A 12,826-nucleotide genomic window follows, 5' to 3' on the forward strand; every position below is an offset into this window, starting at 1 on the left:
ATATACCAACTGTTGCAAGATTCATGGTAAAATTGCGAGAATTGGCAACATTATGTTGCTGGTATAATAAAAGAACACATATTTCATTACAACACAATAACTTTAACTCTGAAGGTTGATTCTTTAAGATTAAATATATATTACTTTATACTTAATTAGAATAATTTATCCAATCAGCTGACAGTGCAAGATTTATGATATCCTTAACAATTAATTTCTTTATTTTTAAGTGCTTGGTTTTCTAAATTGTGTGACAAGTAAATACACTTTGTAATTCCATAATCTTAATTTTTTTAAATATGTTTGTTTTGAGAATTTGCCAGGCCTTATCTTTCTTTTATTTTTAGGTAACTAAAATGAAGGCATAGTTTTAGAAATTTTAAATAAATAGAATGGGACTGTAACAGGGAGGTTTGGAGGGCCAAGCAGCCTAGTGGTTAGAGCACTCAACTTCCAGCCCCTTGTTTGGTCAAGGTGCCCCAGGCTTTAAGGCTGAGGGGGAGGTAGGAGAACCCAGGCCCTCCCACTCCACCAGGTCCCAGCCCAGGGCCTCGTGTAAGTCAACTCTTGGGTAGGGGGCCTCCCAGCAGGGAGTCTACATTCACTGCACTTAGCTACTTCCTATCTCCATTCCTTCAGCCCCTATAGTCCAAGTTGCAGTAGTGACTTATCTCTAATATTATTCCCTCATAGCCATTGGGTGGTATCCTGTTGTGGTCCCAGGTTCCTCTGGGCAGGGCAGCCGTGTGTTTGGCGGGGTCAGAACTCTACATGGTCCCTGTGCTTTGGTCACACAGTTCTGTCTTAGGCAGGGTGCTCCTAAGCCTCTTCCTCTGGCCAGGGAGATGGTGCTTGTCATAGGTGCCGGCTTCCTCTTTGCCCTGGGGGTGCTCAACCCCAGCTCTGCCCAAGGCCTTGCCCCCACTCTGCCCCTTCCCCGAAGGCCCCACCACCTGCCCCGAGCGCGCCCTGTCCATGCTACCCCCTCTTCACCAGTCAGCCCCAAAGTGAGCCAGGTTTCCCTCTTTTCTCTCCACTCCTGGCCTGGCATTGGCTCCTGGTATAACAGGACAGGGCTAACTGGCCCGAAAGGCTCTCTTTAACCCCTTCCGTGCTGTGAGCGGTTTCTCTGATTCATCACAGGGACATATCAACAAATTATTAGAGTAAAGGAGAGAGTGATGCTGGCCAAGCTAATAATGACTCCTGCAGAGCCATGCTTCATTCAAAGCAAAACTGGCAAGATATGCCTGTTCATTATGTAGCTAAAGCTGTGATCTTACAAACATGTTAGCACATGGGGTGGGATTTACGAAGGGACATAGGTGTTGCAATACTGAGTGTCACAACATTAGCAAATCACAGGAACAAGACTGCAATCCACAAAGCTGTTAGACACCTAGGCTCCCTATACGATGAATGGGGAGAGATAGGCACGTCAGAACAGGATCCACAAAGCCAGCACACTAGGCCCAGAGCTGCCTAAATTAGCCAATGGGAGATGCTGACTACAAGGGTTTATGCTAAGCTCTACTTCTCTTTTAGAGATAGGTGCCCAAGTCTGGTCTGCAGGGAGGCACTTATATCTGCTTGTGATCCACAAACAGGAACCCGCTGCCTGGAAAGTCAGATAGCTTAGATGCCTAAGGCATTTTTTGAGGGAATAAGTTAGGCACCTGCCTCCCGCTATAGAAAATAGCCAGAGGCAGTGGAGTTGCCCATGTTATAACTTTTAGCCCAGTAGTTAGAGCAGTGATTGCCTGGGATATGGGAGATCCAGGTTCAGTTCCCCCCTGTCTGCCAGACGGGGAGAAAGAATTTAAATAGGAGTCTCCTACCTTGAACCATGGGATGTTCAGATGCAGGGTTCCCTCAGTCTCTCCTGGTGAAGCTGTTCCACATTGGATAAATAATGAAAGAGTGATTGGACCAAGGGGACTGGATGCTGGCATTCCTGCCTGCCAAATGAGTGCCCTAAAAACTGGACCACAGAATCATTCTCTCTCTCTGGCGCAATAACTGTTCCACTCTGGATAAATACTTAAATAGTCATTGGGCCAGAGACAGACAGCGTATGAGAATGGCTCTGTGATCCAGTGTTTAGGGAACCCAGGTGGGATACCCTGGGTCCAGTCTCCCTCTGCTCAGGGGCAGATCAATGATATAGATTTTATTAGGATCAGGGCCACAGTTTTTCCCTAGCTCGCTGTAAAAAGCATTATAAGAGAATGAAAATGTTAAAATCAGATAAATTTTTGAAGGGCTTTACATCAGGAACACTTGGACCAAATGATCCCAAAGTCTCTAAGGTGCCACAAGTACTCCTTTTCTTTTTGCGAATACAGACTAACACGGCTGTTCCTCTGAAATTTACACCACTAACTCTGCCTTCAACCTGCATAACAATTTTCAGGTAAATCTGACTTTGCATGTGGAGTGACAGGTTCAGTTACAGAGACCCCCTTGGGACTGTCACCTGATGTGCTGAAACTACCTCTGAGCTCATTTTCTTTGCCAGCTTCACTTACAGAACCCTGTCTTGTTGAGCCAGACACGCTACTCCGCTCCTGCACAGACCCAGGGTCTGAACCATATCCGCAAAGCTGCAGGCTTTAACTGAAAACCACTCAACAGGTACGCTTGTCTCCAGCACACAGACACCCAGCTCTCAATGGGATCCAAACCTCAAATAAATCCATTTTACTCTGTATAAAGCCTATAGAGGGTAAACTCATAAATTGTCCGCCCTCTATAACACTGATAGAGAGAGATGCACAGCTGTTTGCTCCCGCAGATATTAATCACTTACTCTGGGTTTAATAATAAAAGTGATTTTATTAAGTATAAAAGTAGGATTTAAATGGTTTCAAGTAATAACAGAACAAAGTCAGTCACCAAGTAAAATAAAGCAAAAACACGCAAGTCTAAGCCTGATACATTAAGAAACTGAATACAGGTAAATCTCACCCTCAGAGATGTTCCAATAAGCTTCTTTCACAGACTAAACTCCTTCCTAGTCTGGGCCCAATCCTTTCCCCTGTACAGTTCTTGTTAGTTCCAGCTTAGGGGATTTCTCATGACTGCCACAGCCTTTGTTCTGTTCCACCCCCTTTTATAGCTTTGGCACAAAGCAGGAATCCTTTGTCTCTCTCTGGGTTCCCACTCTTCCTTCTAAATGGAAAAGCACCAGGTTTAAGATGGATTCCAGTACCAGGTGACATGATCACATGTCACTGTAAGACCCCATTCTCCATTCTTTCAGGGTTGGCCTACACGTACCCAGGAAGGTTTGCGAGTAAACACCCATTTACAACCAATTGTCCTGGTTAATGGGAGCCATCAAGAGTCCAAGCCACCATTAATAGCCCACACTTTGCATAGTTACAATAGGACATCAGAGTAATACTTTATATTTCTAGCTTCAGATACAAGAATGATACATTCATGCAAATAGGATGAACACACTTAGTAGATTATAAGCTTTGCAATGATACCTTACAAGAGACCTTTTGCATAAAACATATTCCAGTTATATTATATTCACACTCATAAGCATATTTCCATAAATATATGGAGTGCCACATCACTTGTGGATTTTAGAGCACTTTGAAGAATCAGTTCTAAACAGAAAGTTCCACTCAATCTTAACAATGATATGACTAAGGCTATTCCATAACTGGGTCTGATACTGCTCTCACTGAAGTCAATTGCAAAAAAAAAACCCTATTAGCGTCAATGGGAGCAGAACTGGACAAAAATGTTCCTTTATCACAGAATGGCTACCACACATCTACATATTCCCAGTATCTGACTGCATAAACCACAGAACATATATAACTATTTTTCTCATTATCATCAGTAAACACAGTAAAGAACAGGTAGCCGATGAGTAGATATTGTTCCTGGGGTGATGCAGCCTTGCAAAGTTGTCACGAAATTGTAACAGGACCTAAGAAATGACATATAGTCTATCCTATGCAGATCTTTTCAACATCTGTGGTTTGAGTATATTGGATCTATCTGACCTAGATTAGAGACACTATTTTTCGTATTTTTACATGTACTTTTGAGCTGTGATTCTTGCAGCACTCTGCAATAATCATCATCATCATCTCCTTGTGAATTGCGCGAGTCATGAATACACTCACAAACCATCAAACTAACATTTTGTAGTTATCAGGTGACAGTCATCACTCTAAAAATATTGCCCTATTCTATAGTAATAGCTCCAAACTCTAATACTGTATTGTTATAGTAGGGTATAGTTGTTTTTATTTTCTTTACAGGGATGTCATTGGAGAACTCATGGAGGATGGGAGAGAGAGCAGAGAACTGGAAAAGGGCAAATATATAGCATCTATCTATAAAAAGGGGAATAAGGACAACTCAGGGAATTATAGACCCGTCAGCTTAACTTTAGTACCTGGAAAGATAATTAAACAAATAATCAATCAATCAGTTTGAAAGTAAGGTGATAAGTAACAGTCAACATGGATTTGTCAAGAGCAAATCATATCAAAGCAACTTAATATCCATCTTTGACAAGCAGGGATGGGCGGAAGCAGTAGAGGAGATATATCTTGACATTAGTAAGGCTGTTGATAGTCTCATATGAGATTTTCAAAAAACAAATTAGAGAAATAAAGTCTAAATGAACCTGCTATAAGGTGAGTACACAACTTTTTGGAAAAGCAAAATTGGAGAGTAATTACCAATGGTTCACAATCAAGCTGGTAGGACATATTTGTCGGGGTCCCGCAGATATCTGTCCTGGGTGTGGTTCTGTTCAATATCTTCATAAATTATTCGGATAATGACATAGAAAGTACACATATAAAGTTTGTGGAGGATACCAAATTCAGAGGGGTTGCAAGCATTTTTGCAGAACAGGACTAGAGTTCAAAATAATCTTGACAAACTGGAGAAATGGTCTGAAATCAATATGATGAAATTCAGTAAGGACAAATGCAAAGTACTACACTTAAAAATAATCAATTGCACAAATATGCAATGGGAAATGACTGCTAAGGAAGGAGGACTGCAGAAAAGGTTCTGGGGGCTATAGTGGATCAGAACTAAATATGAGTGAACAGTGTAACACTGTTGCAAAAAAAGTGAACATCATTCTGGAATGTGTTAACAGGAGTGTTGTAAGTAAGGCATGAAAAGTAATTCTTCCATGCTACTCTGCATTGATCAGGCCTCAACTGGAGTATTGTGTCAATTCTGGGTGCCACATTTCAGGAAAGATGTGGACAAATTGGAGAAAGTCCAGAGGAGAGCAACAGAAATGATTAAAGGTCTAGAAAATGTGACCTATGAGGAAAGATAGTAAACACTGGGTTTGATTAGTATGGAGAAGAGAAGATTGAGGGGGGGACAAGATAACAATTTTCAAGTACATAAAAGGTTGTTACAAAGAGGAGGGAGAAAAATCGTTCTCATTACCTCTGAGGACAGGACAAGAAGTTATAGGCTTAAATGGCAGCAAAGGAGATTTGGGTTAGAGATGAGGAAAGGCTTTCTTACTATAGGGGTAATGAAGCGCTGGAACAAATTATCTAGGGAGGTTGCGAAATCTCTGTCAATTGAGGGTTTTAAGAACAGGTTAGACCAGTGGTTCTCAGCATATTTACCATTGTGGGCTGCACATGTCGCTCTCTATATGTTATGTGGGCCGCATCCACACAATATATATACTACCTATACATAAAAAAAAAAAAGGTTTAGTATTTGTTATTTGACAGCAATACAATTCAACTCGATATAGTACCTTTCATTTCAACACTGGTAAATGTCTACGAAGAGATTTTAAATTAGCAAAATAAGTCAAAACATTAACTGTTAAAATTAATTAATTTACTATAAGTGGGCCTTGGCATGGCATATTGCAACCCGCACTTCCACGTTGCTGCTGGTGGCACAGCTGATCTGAGTGCCCACAGAGCACGGCTGCGGAGCCTGCCTTACAAAGATGGGAGCCCTGCCAAGTGTGGGACACACACACACCCTGCTAAGGACTACCCCTACATATACCCAGCCCCCCAGCCAGGGGCTGCCCCTCAGCCCCTACCCAGACTTCCTCCCCCACAGCCAGGGAATGCCCCCCCATCACGCAACTCTCCTGGAACTATCCCCACAGCATCCAGACCCCACCCCCACACCGGGCTGGCACACATGCTAGCCCTGCAGGGAAAGGGTGCCCTGTCCTGGGCAGAAAGGACCCCCCAGGGATTTCCCCCAATGCACCCAGACCCCCCACCTAGGGACTGCCCCCCAGCAACTTCCTCCAGTGCCCAGCCCCCATATGGACTGCCCCTTAGCACTCAATCCCCCCACCCCATTTACGTACTGTCCCCCAGTATCTAGACCCCCACCCAGGGACTTTCCCCAGCCACCAGTCCCACCACCTAGAGTCTATCCCGCATGCACCGGCTGCACCCCTCTCCCCATGGCCCTAGCCCCCTGCATCTCCTCCCCATGCACCAGCCTCCTGCGCCCCCCACAGTCCTATCCCTCTGTACTACCCTCCCTGCACCCGCTAGTCTCCCACCTCAGCTCTTGCAGGTGGCTTAGCCATGCAGCGTGCCCTGCCTGCCTGCTGCTGTGGTCCTAGTGCTAGAGAGTCTGCTCCAGCCAGGGTCACTGGAACCTCAGTCCTGCGGGGTGAAGGGATGTTGAGCACCCTGACCTCCTGCCAATGCTGCCGGGCCCGATCCTGCCAGGGTGGGGGCTGATGTCACTGGGCCTGACCGTGTCAGGAGGGCTGATGCTGGGCCTGATTCTGCACCACCCCATTTTTGCACCTCCTCACCACCTCTGCGACCAGGGCAGGTGCCCCTTCCGCTGTGCCCTAGTTATGATCTTTAGGATGTCATGTGGGCCGCAGCTTTGTGCTAACTGGGCCGCAGGTTGAGAACACTGGGTTAGACAAACACCTATAAGGGATGGCCTATATAACACTTAGTTCTGCTTCAGTGCAGGGGACTGGACTAGATAACCTAGCGTGGTCCCTTCCAGTCCTACATTTCTATGATTATACATATAAAACTGGAAGCATCACAGAAACGCCTTCTCAAATTTGCAGCACTCAACATGTACAGGTATGTTTCTTCTCCTACTTTCTGAGGTTGGCAATGGACATATTTTTCATTTGATCTTTTGTCATTTTTTTTAGGCCACAAAGCTTGTTCTTCCCACGGAGGTGGTTTAACTAGTCCTTCCTTTAACCAAAATCATGTAATTAGTAATAGTCCAAAACACTGCAGTAACAGTTTTGTAAGATGTAGTGTCCTGGAGCATTATTGTGGAACGTTTTTATTAACAAGCCAGGACCGGTAACTAATTGGCTCCTGGATACATGGTCTTCGATACTATAATGCCCCATACTGACCCCAGTCAAGACTTGCTGGTGTAGGCTGTTAGACTGGCAGCAGTTGGGTTGGGCTTGTGGGAGAAGACAATGCACCATGTATAAGGGGGAATATTTAAAAAGTAAGAATGCTTTAGGTGAGACATCACTGGCAATGCAACAGGGGACCCAATTATGAGGTTTTAGATTCTGAGCAGTTGACTGCTCCTGGTTGAGAGGATGAGCTGCTTTCAGAGGATCCCATAGGGGGAACAGAGAAGCTGCAGATTTCTAATTACAAAGCAACAAAATGTAGTTTTTCATGGTGTTTTGTAACCATTAATGAGTATTTTATGTAGACCTTGTCTTTGCTAGGCGGGTTTTGCCAATATTATTTAACTAATAGTTAAATTGCAAAAAAACCCTGGCTCTTATCTGCACTTGAAAGGTTTGCTGGTATAGCTACATCTGCACTAGGGCTTTTGCCAGCCTAGTAATGTTGGCAAAAATTACACCGCTAATTTATAGCTATGTTGGGAAAACTTTTAAGTACAGATCAGGCCTATTAAGTTTATTTTTAGTTTCATTAGGCTGTTCACAAGTACACAGAATAAGGTATTTTTGAAACGTGATTTTTTTCATATTATCAAATCCCTTGTTATGTAGCAGTCTAAATAAAATAGGAAAATGTCTGGTGAATGGAAGGATTAGTCTCCACAGCACTTCAGATTTCTCCAAGGCATCCAGGTGTTCAGTTCAGTTTCTAGATATCTATATCTACATAGATATCCTGACACTATGCCCACATAGAGGGAATAAGTAACCTGACTTTCTTCTTAAAATAAATGAGGAAACTTAATTGTAAACTGACAACAGCATGGGGCCATAATTATGCTGAAGATTTTTAATTTAAGTTCTGGCAAAAAGGGTTTATTGCTGTTCATGTATTGTTCAGCATGGATATGATTTAGTAGACTATCAAGAAAAATGATTGCTAAATAATCTGTTATTGATTTGAAGTATAGCAATCAATGTGATTTTTATTATTTTTAAATTTCCTTGTGTTTAGTACCATACAAGACACCAATAAGGACCATCCCAGTCCAAAGGATATACAGACAAGACAAGAAGTACTAAGCGACCCAGAATATGGTTGTATTATTTGTGTGTGTTTGTTATTTTTCCTTGTCCTCCCCAGATGAGAATGGGTAACTGATTTATGTGGTCCAGTGTATTTGGGCCTCATTAATATATGTAATAATTTACATTCTATGACAGCTCTTTCTAGCTACAGTTTAATAAAAGAGCTGTTAGTAAGTCTGTCTCATACTTAAACCTCAGTTTCCTATTCACTACTCATCCCACCTCCTTGTGATTCAGCTGTGATTTGAAATTCCCAATGTAAGAACCCCTGCAATACTCCAGTTAGTGCTAAACACTTCATGCGCTATCTTTGAATACATCCCAACCCAATCTCATCTAAAGAAACGTTCATGCTGTCATATCCAACTTTCAGTCCACACCTTAAATGAATAGAGAAATTTTGTGTTGTGGATTCTTACATGCACCCCATCGTTACAAAACTATTTTGAAGCCTTCCTTTATTAGTGTTTATTCTGAAAGTAGGAGAGGGAAGTCTATTATACAGTTATAAGATCTGACTGAGCAATACGTTTCTCTGCTATGTATAAAAAGATATAAGGTAGTCACTAATTCACAATTTTGTGGTTAATGATTTTAAAGAGCTGTGAAATACATAATTGCTAATACGGCTAAAGGAGCAGTGCTCCACATTAAGGTAAATAGGTGAAGGCGAGTTACAATTTATTCATAAGTTTCAGAGTAGCAGCTGTGAATCTGAATCTGCAAAAAGAACAGGAGTACTTGTGGCACCTTAGAGACTGTAGACCACGAAAGCTTATGCTCTAATAAATTTGTTAGTCTCTAAGATGCCACAAGTACTCCTATTTATTCATAATTATTAATTAATAATTTAACCAAGAACGCTTGAAGCCTTGTCCAAGGATGGTTTTGTCAGCAGGAGGGAAGCCAGTGAAACTCTTGGGCCTGACTATCCCCACAGATGCAACTCATCTCCCATTGAAAAGTTGCGTGCATGCATTTCTGGAAAAAAATACGGACCTCTTATATGTTTAACAGCAAACATAAAACATTATAGTCAGGGAAGGAAGAATAGACAGCTCCTTGCTCCCCTTCCTGCTTCTCATCTGCCTAAAAAGTTTTGTCTTCTGAAGCCCTCTTAAGAGCTTAAAGATTTCAGTCATCTGCTTCCTCCCTGTGCTGTCCTTCCTTGCTACCTTTGCTGCTTCCTTCCTATGGAGTTTATCAGCTTTGAGCAAACCACCTGGACACCTCCATTATTCAAGCTTCTCTTAGCTGAACCCCGATTGGAAGCTGGAGAGATTTAATCCTATGGTAAATGAATCAGCATAGGGTGAACCATAAATGTTTGTGGTCTGTCCAGACCAAGGTACAAACGTGTTAGCTAATATGAGGTAAATGGTAATTGAGTAATTCCAGTTAAAAGACAAAACAAAAAACCTCTAAGCATTTTGGAGAATTGCGTTTTGAATAAATTGAAGTGGCACTGAAACTCAGTATTCAGATGTAGGGTTCTGATGTCCAGGCCAGGAGGTACCAGGTGCCAGCCAGCCAGCCTGTCCGTCCATCCCTCCCTGGCCCCATCTCGCGCTGCACAAGACCTACAGGAGGAGATGGAGCCAGGTCTGGCATATATTCCTAGCTCTATCTCATAAACTGTAACCATCAAGGAGCCCTTCAATTAGATCAGCACCCTTGGTGCCAGAGGGATTGCAGGAGACGGTAGGAATTCCCTGCCTCCCCAGCCCCAGTGCTCATCACAAACCTGGCACCTCCCCTATCTAATCCATGGCCGTGAAACTACAGTCCCCTCCAGACGAACTACAATTACCAAGATGCTTTGCGCAGCGGCCAACGACGCTTGCTGAGTTTGGCGGGGGAGCCGCCACTCGGCCCAGTATCCACCAATAAGCGGCGAAAAGGGCCATGCGGTAGGGGCTTGGGTTGCGTTGTGTCGCGTGCGAGAATGGCGCGGTTTTCTTGAGGGGCGGGCAGGAGGAGGAGCCGCCGGTGGTGGTGGCGGCGGCGGAGGAGGGAAGGGCGGTCCCGCGGCTCGGCGGCATCTCCGGGGAGGATGCCGGTCCATTCCCGGGAGAAGAAGGAGAACAACCACGATGAGATGGAGGTGGATTACGGGGAGAACGAGGGGAGCTCCTCGGAGGAGGAGGAGACCGAGAGCTCGTCCGTGTCCGAGGAGGGGGACAGCTCAGGTAACCGGGAAGCGGGTTCGCGGGCGACGGCACCAGGGGCCGCTTGCAAATGCCGGGGGAGGGTGGCCGCTCGCGCAATTTCACTGCACGGGGAGGGGGCGTTAACGCCTTCCCCCGCTGTGTGTGTGTGTGTGTGTGTGTGTGGGGGGGGGGGGGCAGTCCTCCCCAGCCTCCGCACGGCAGCATCTGACCCCGCCCCTCCGCACGGCAGCATCTGACCACCACCCTCTTCAGCCCTCTCCCTTCCCCTTGCACGGCTGCGTCTGCCCCCTTCTCCCCTGTACGGCAGCTTCTGAATCCCCTTCTTCTTGGTGGGGTTGGGGGTGACAGCCCACAGTCTCCCCTGCTGGGCAACTTGTAAAACCCCCTTTACTGGGGGTACGGCCTTCCCGCTCTGCATGGCAGCTTGTGGACACAGCCCTTCTTCCTCTGCCTGGCACCTTTTGAGCCTCCTCTTCCCAAGGGGATATGTCTCACCCCCTCCTTGTTCATGGCAGCTTTTTGCTTTACCCCAGGGGACCACAGCCTGTGCCACCACGCTCCCTCTGCATGTCTATTTCTTCTTGCCCTGTTGCCTGATGTGGGGGCCACAGCCCCCTTCACCTATCTGGTAGTTTCTCCTTTTCTGCCCTTGGGGGGGCACATCCCTTCTCTCCTTCCCTTATGTGGAAGATTTCATCCTGCTCCCTTCTTACATGGCAGCTTCTCCTTATCTGTCTTTCCTTGACTTGAGTTACTATTTTTTTCCTCCCTATACACAGTATTGTAGTATCTTGTCCCTTGCCAGGAGTGTGGCGTACAGTTGCCAACTCTTACAAGACAATATTATGCATCTCAGATAAAGCTTTTTAAATAAACTATGAGTATTTAAAGAAACTGCAGAGAATTTCTTGTCAAAAGTTCCATAGAAAAGACTTTCCAAGGAATAAATATAATTTTTAAAATACTACATATCACTTACAAGAAATTATCTGTTGGTAGTGTTGTTGGTCCCAGGATATGATACACACAAGGTAGGTGAGGTAATGTCTTTTATTGGACCAACTTCAGTTATGTCAGTTTGTTGATGTTTGGCATTAGTGACAGAGCAGTTGAAACCTTCAGGATTGCAGCAAGGGGTGCATCAGGTAGTTATGTTCAGTATTTTGACTTGTTTATATTCATTGTGGGGAAAAAAGTGACGCTGCCTCCATGTCTGACTCTGCCCGGCGACTAGTGATGGTCCTCTATCCCTCTCCCACAGCCAGTGGGAGCTGCGGGGGGCGGCACCTGCAGCATACATTTCGAGCAGCATGGTTGCATGCATCTCTCCTCTGTGGGCTGCAGTGGGGAGGTTCTCCAGCTGCAGATGGCCCGTGGGCCAGGACTTTGAGACCCCTGCTGTTAAGCATAAGGGTTAATGCATAATATATACCTTCCACGAAGTTGGTCCAATAAAAGAAATTACTTTAGTGTCAATATTAATGTGGCTGTGAACTCAGTTGAAGCTACTATATTGCTTCAAACCGGCAAAAAGTGAGGTTGAGTTGGATAGGGAATTATTCTGCTTTAAATCAAGGGAAGAAGCTTTGGATGGAATAAAGTTTTGATAAGTACTGAAAATAATTGGTGAGCTTACCTTTAACATATTTAACTCCACTTGGTTTATTTTATCAACAGGTGTTGTCCAGAAGTTTTAGATATAGTTAGGCAACCAATACAGTCTGCCCTTGAGAATCAAGACTCCTCCAGTCCCACTCCCCTGAGTTTAGAAATGCCATATTAGTAGGGACCTACCAAATTCATGGTCTATTTTGGTCAATTTCACGGTCATAGGATTTTAAAAATTGTAAATTTCATGATTTCAGCTATTTAAATCTGAAATTGCTCCGTGTAACTTTAGGGGGCCTGACCCAAAAAAGAGTTGGGGGGGGTCCAACAAGGTTATTATAGGGGAGGTTGTGGTACTGCTACCCTTCTGCTCTGCCTCCAGACCTGTGCTGCTGGAGAGCAGCAGCTGCTGGCAGGGAGTCCAGCTCTGAAGGCCGAGTCGCCACCAGCAGCAGCACAGAAGTAAGGATGGCAATGGCAAGGTATGGTATTGCCACCCTTACTTCTGTGCTGCTACATACTGAACTAGGCCCTTACTTTGCCGCCACTCTCA

General features: G+C 44.6%; 1 protein-coding gene across 1 annotated transcript in view; it reads left to right on the plus strand.

The window, feature by feature from the left end:
- The first annotated feature begins 10,470 nt into the window (after positions 1-10,470).
- BRMS1L (BRMS1 like transcriptional repressor) overlaps positions 10,471-12,826 on the plus strand; it is a 41,783-nt gene continuing 39,427 nt past the window's right edge. The window contains exon 1 of the mRNA XM_048853666.2: positions 10,471-10,683. Coding sequence (XP_048709623.1) covers positions 10,548-10,683 — 136 coding nt within the window. The 5' untranslated portion in view covers positions 10,471-10,547. The remainder of the gene's footprint in view (positions 10,684-12,826) is intronic.

This window comes from Caretta caretta, chromosome 6 (assembly GCF_965140235.1).
Source record: "Caretta caretta isolate rCarCar2 chromosome 6, rCarCar1.hap1, whole genome shotgun sequence".
In the NCBI taxonomy this organism is placed as follows: domain Eukaryota; kingdom Metazoa; phylum Chordata; order Testudines; family Cheloniidae; genus Caretta; species Caretta caretta.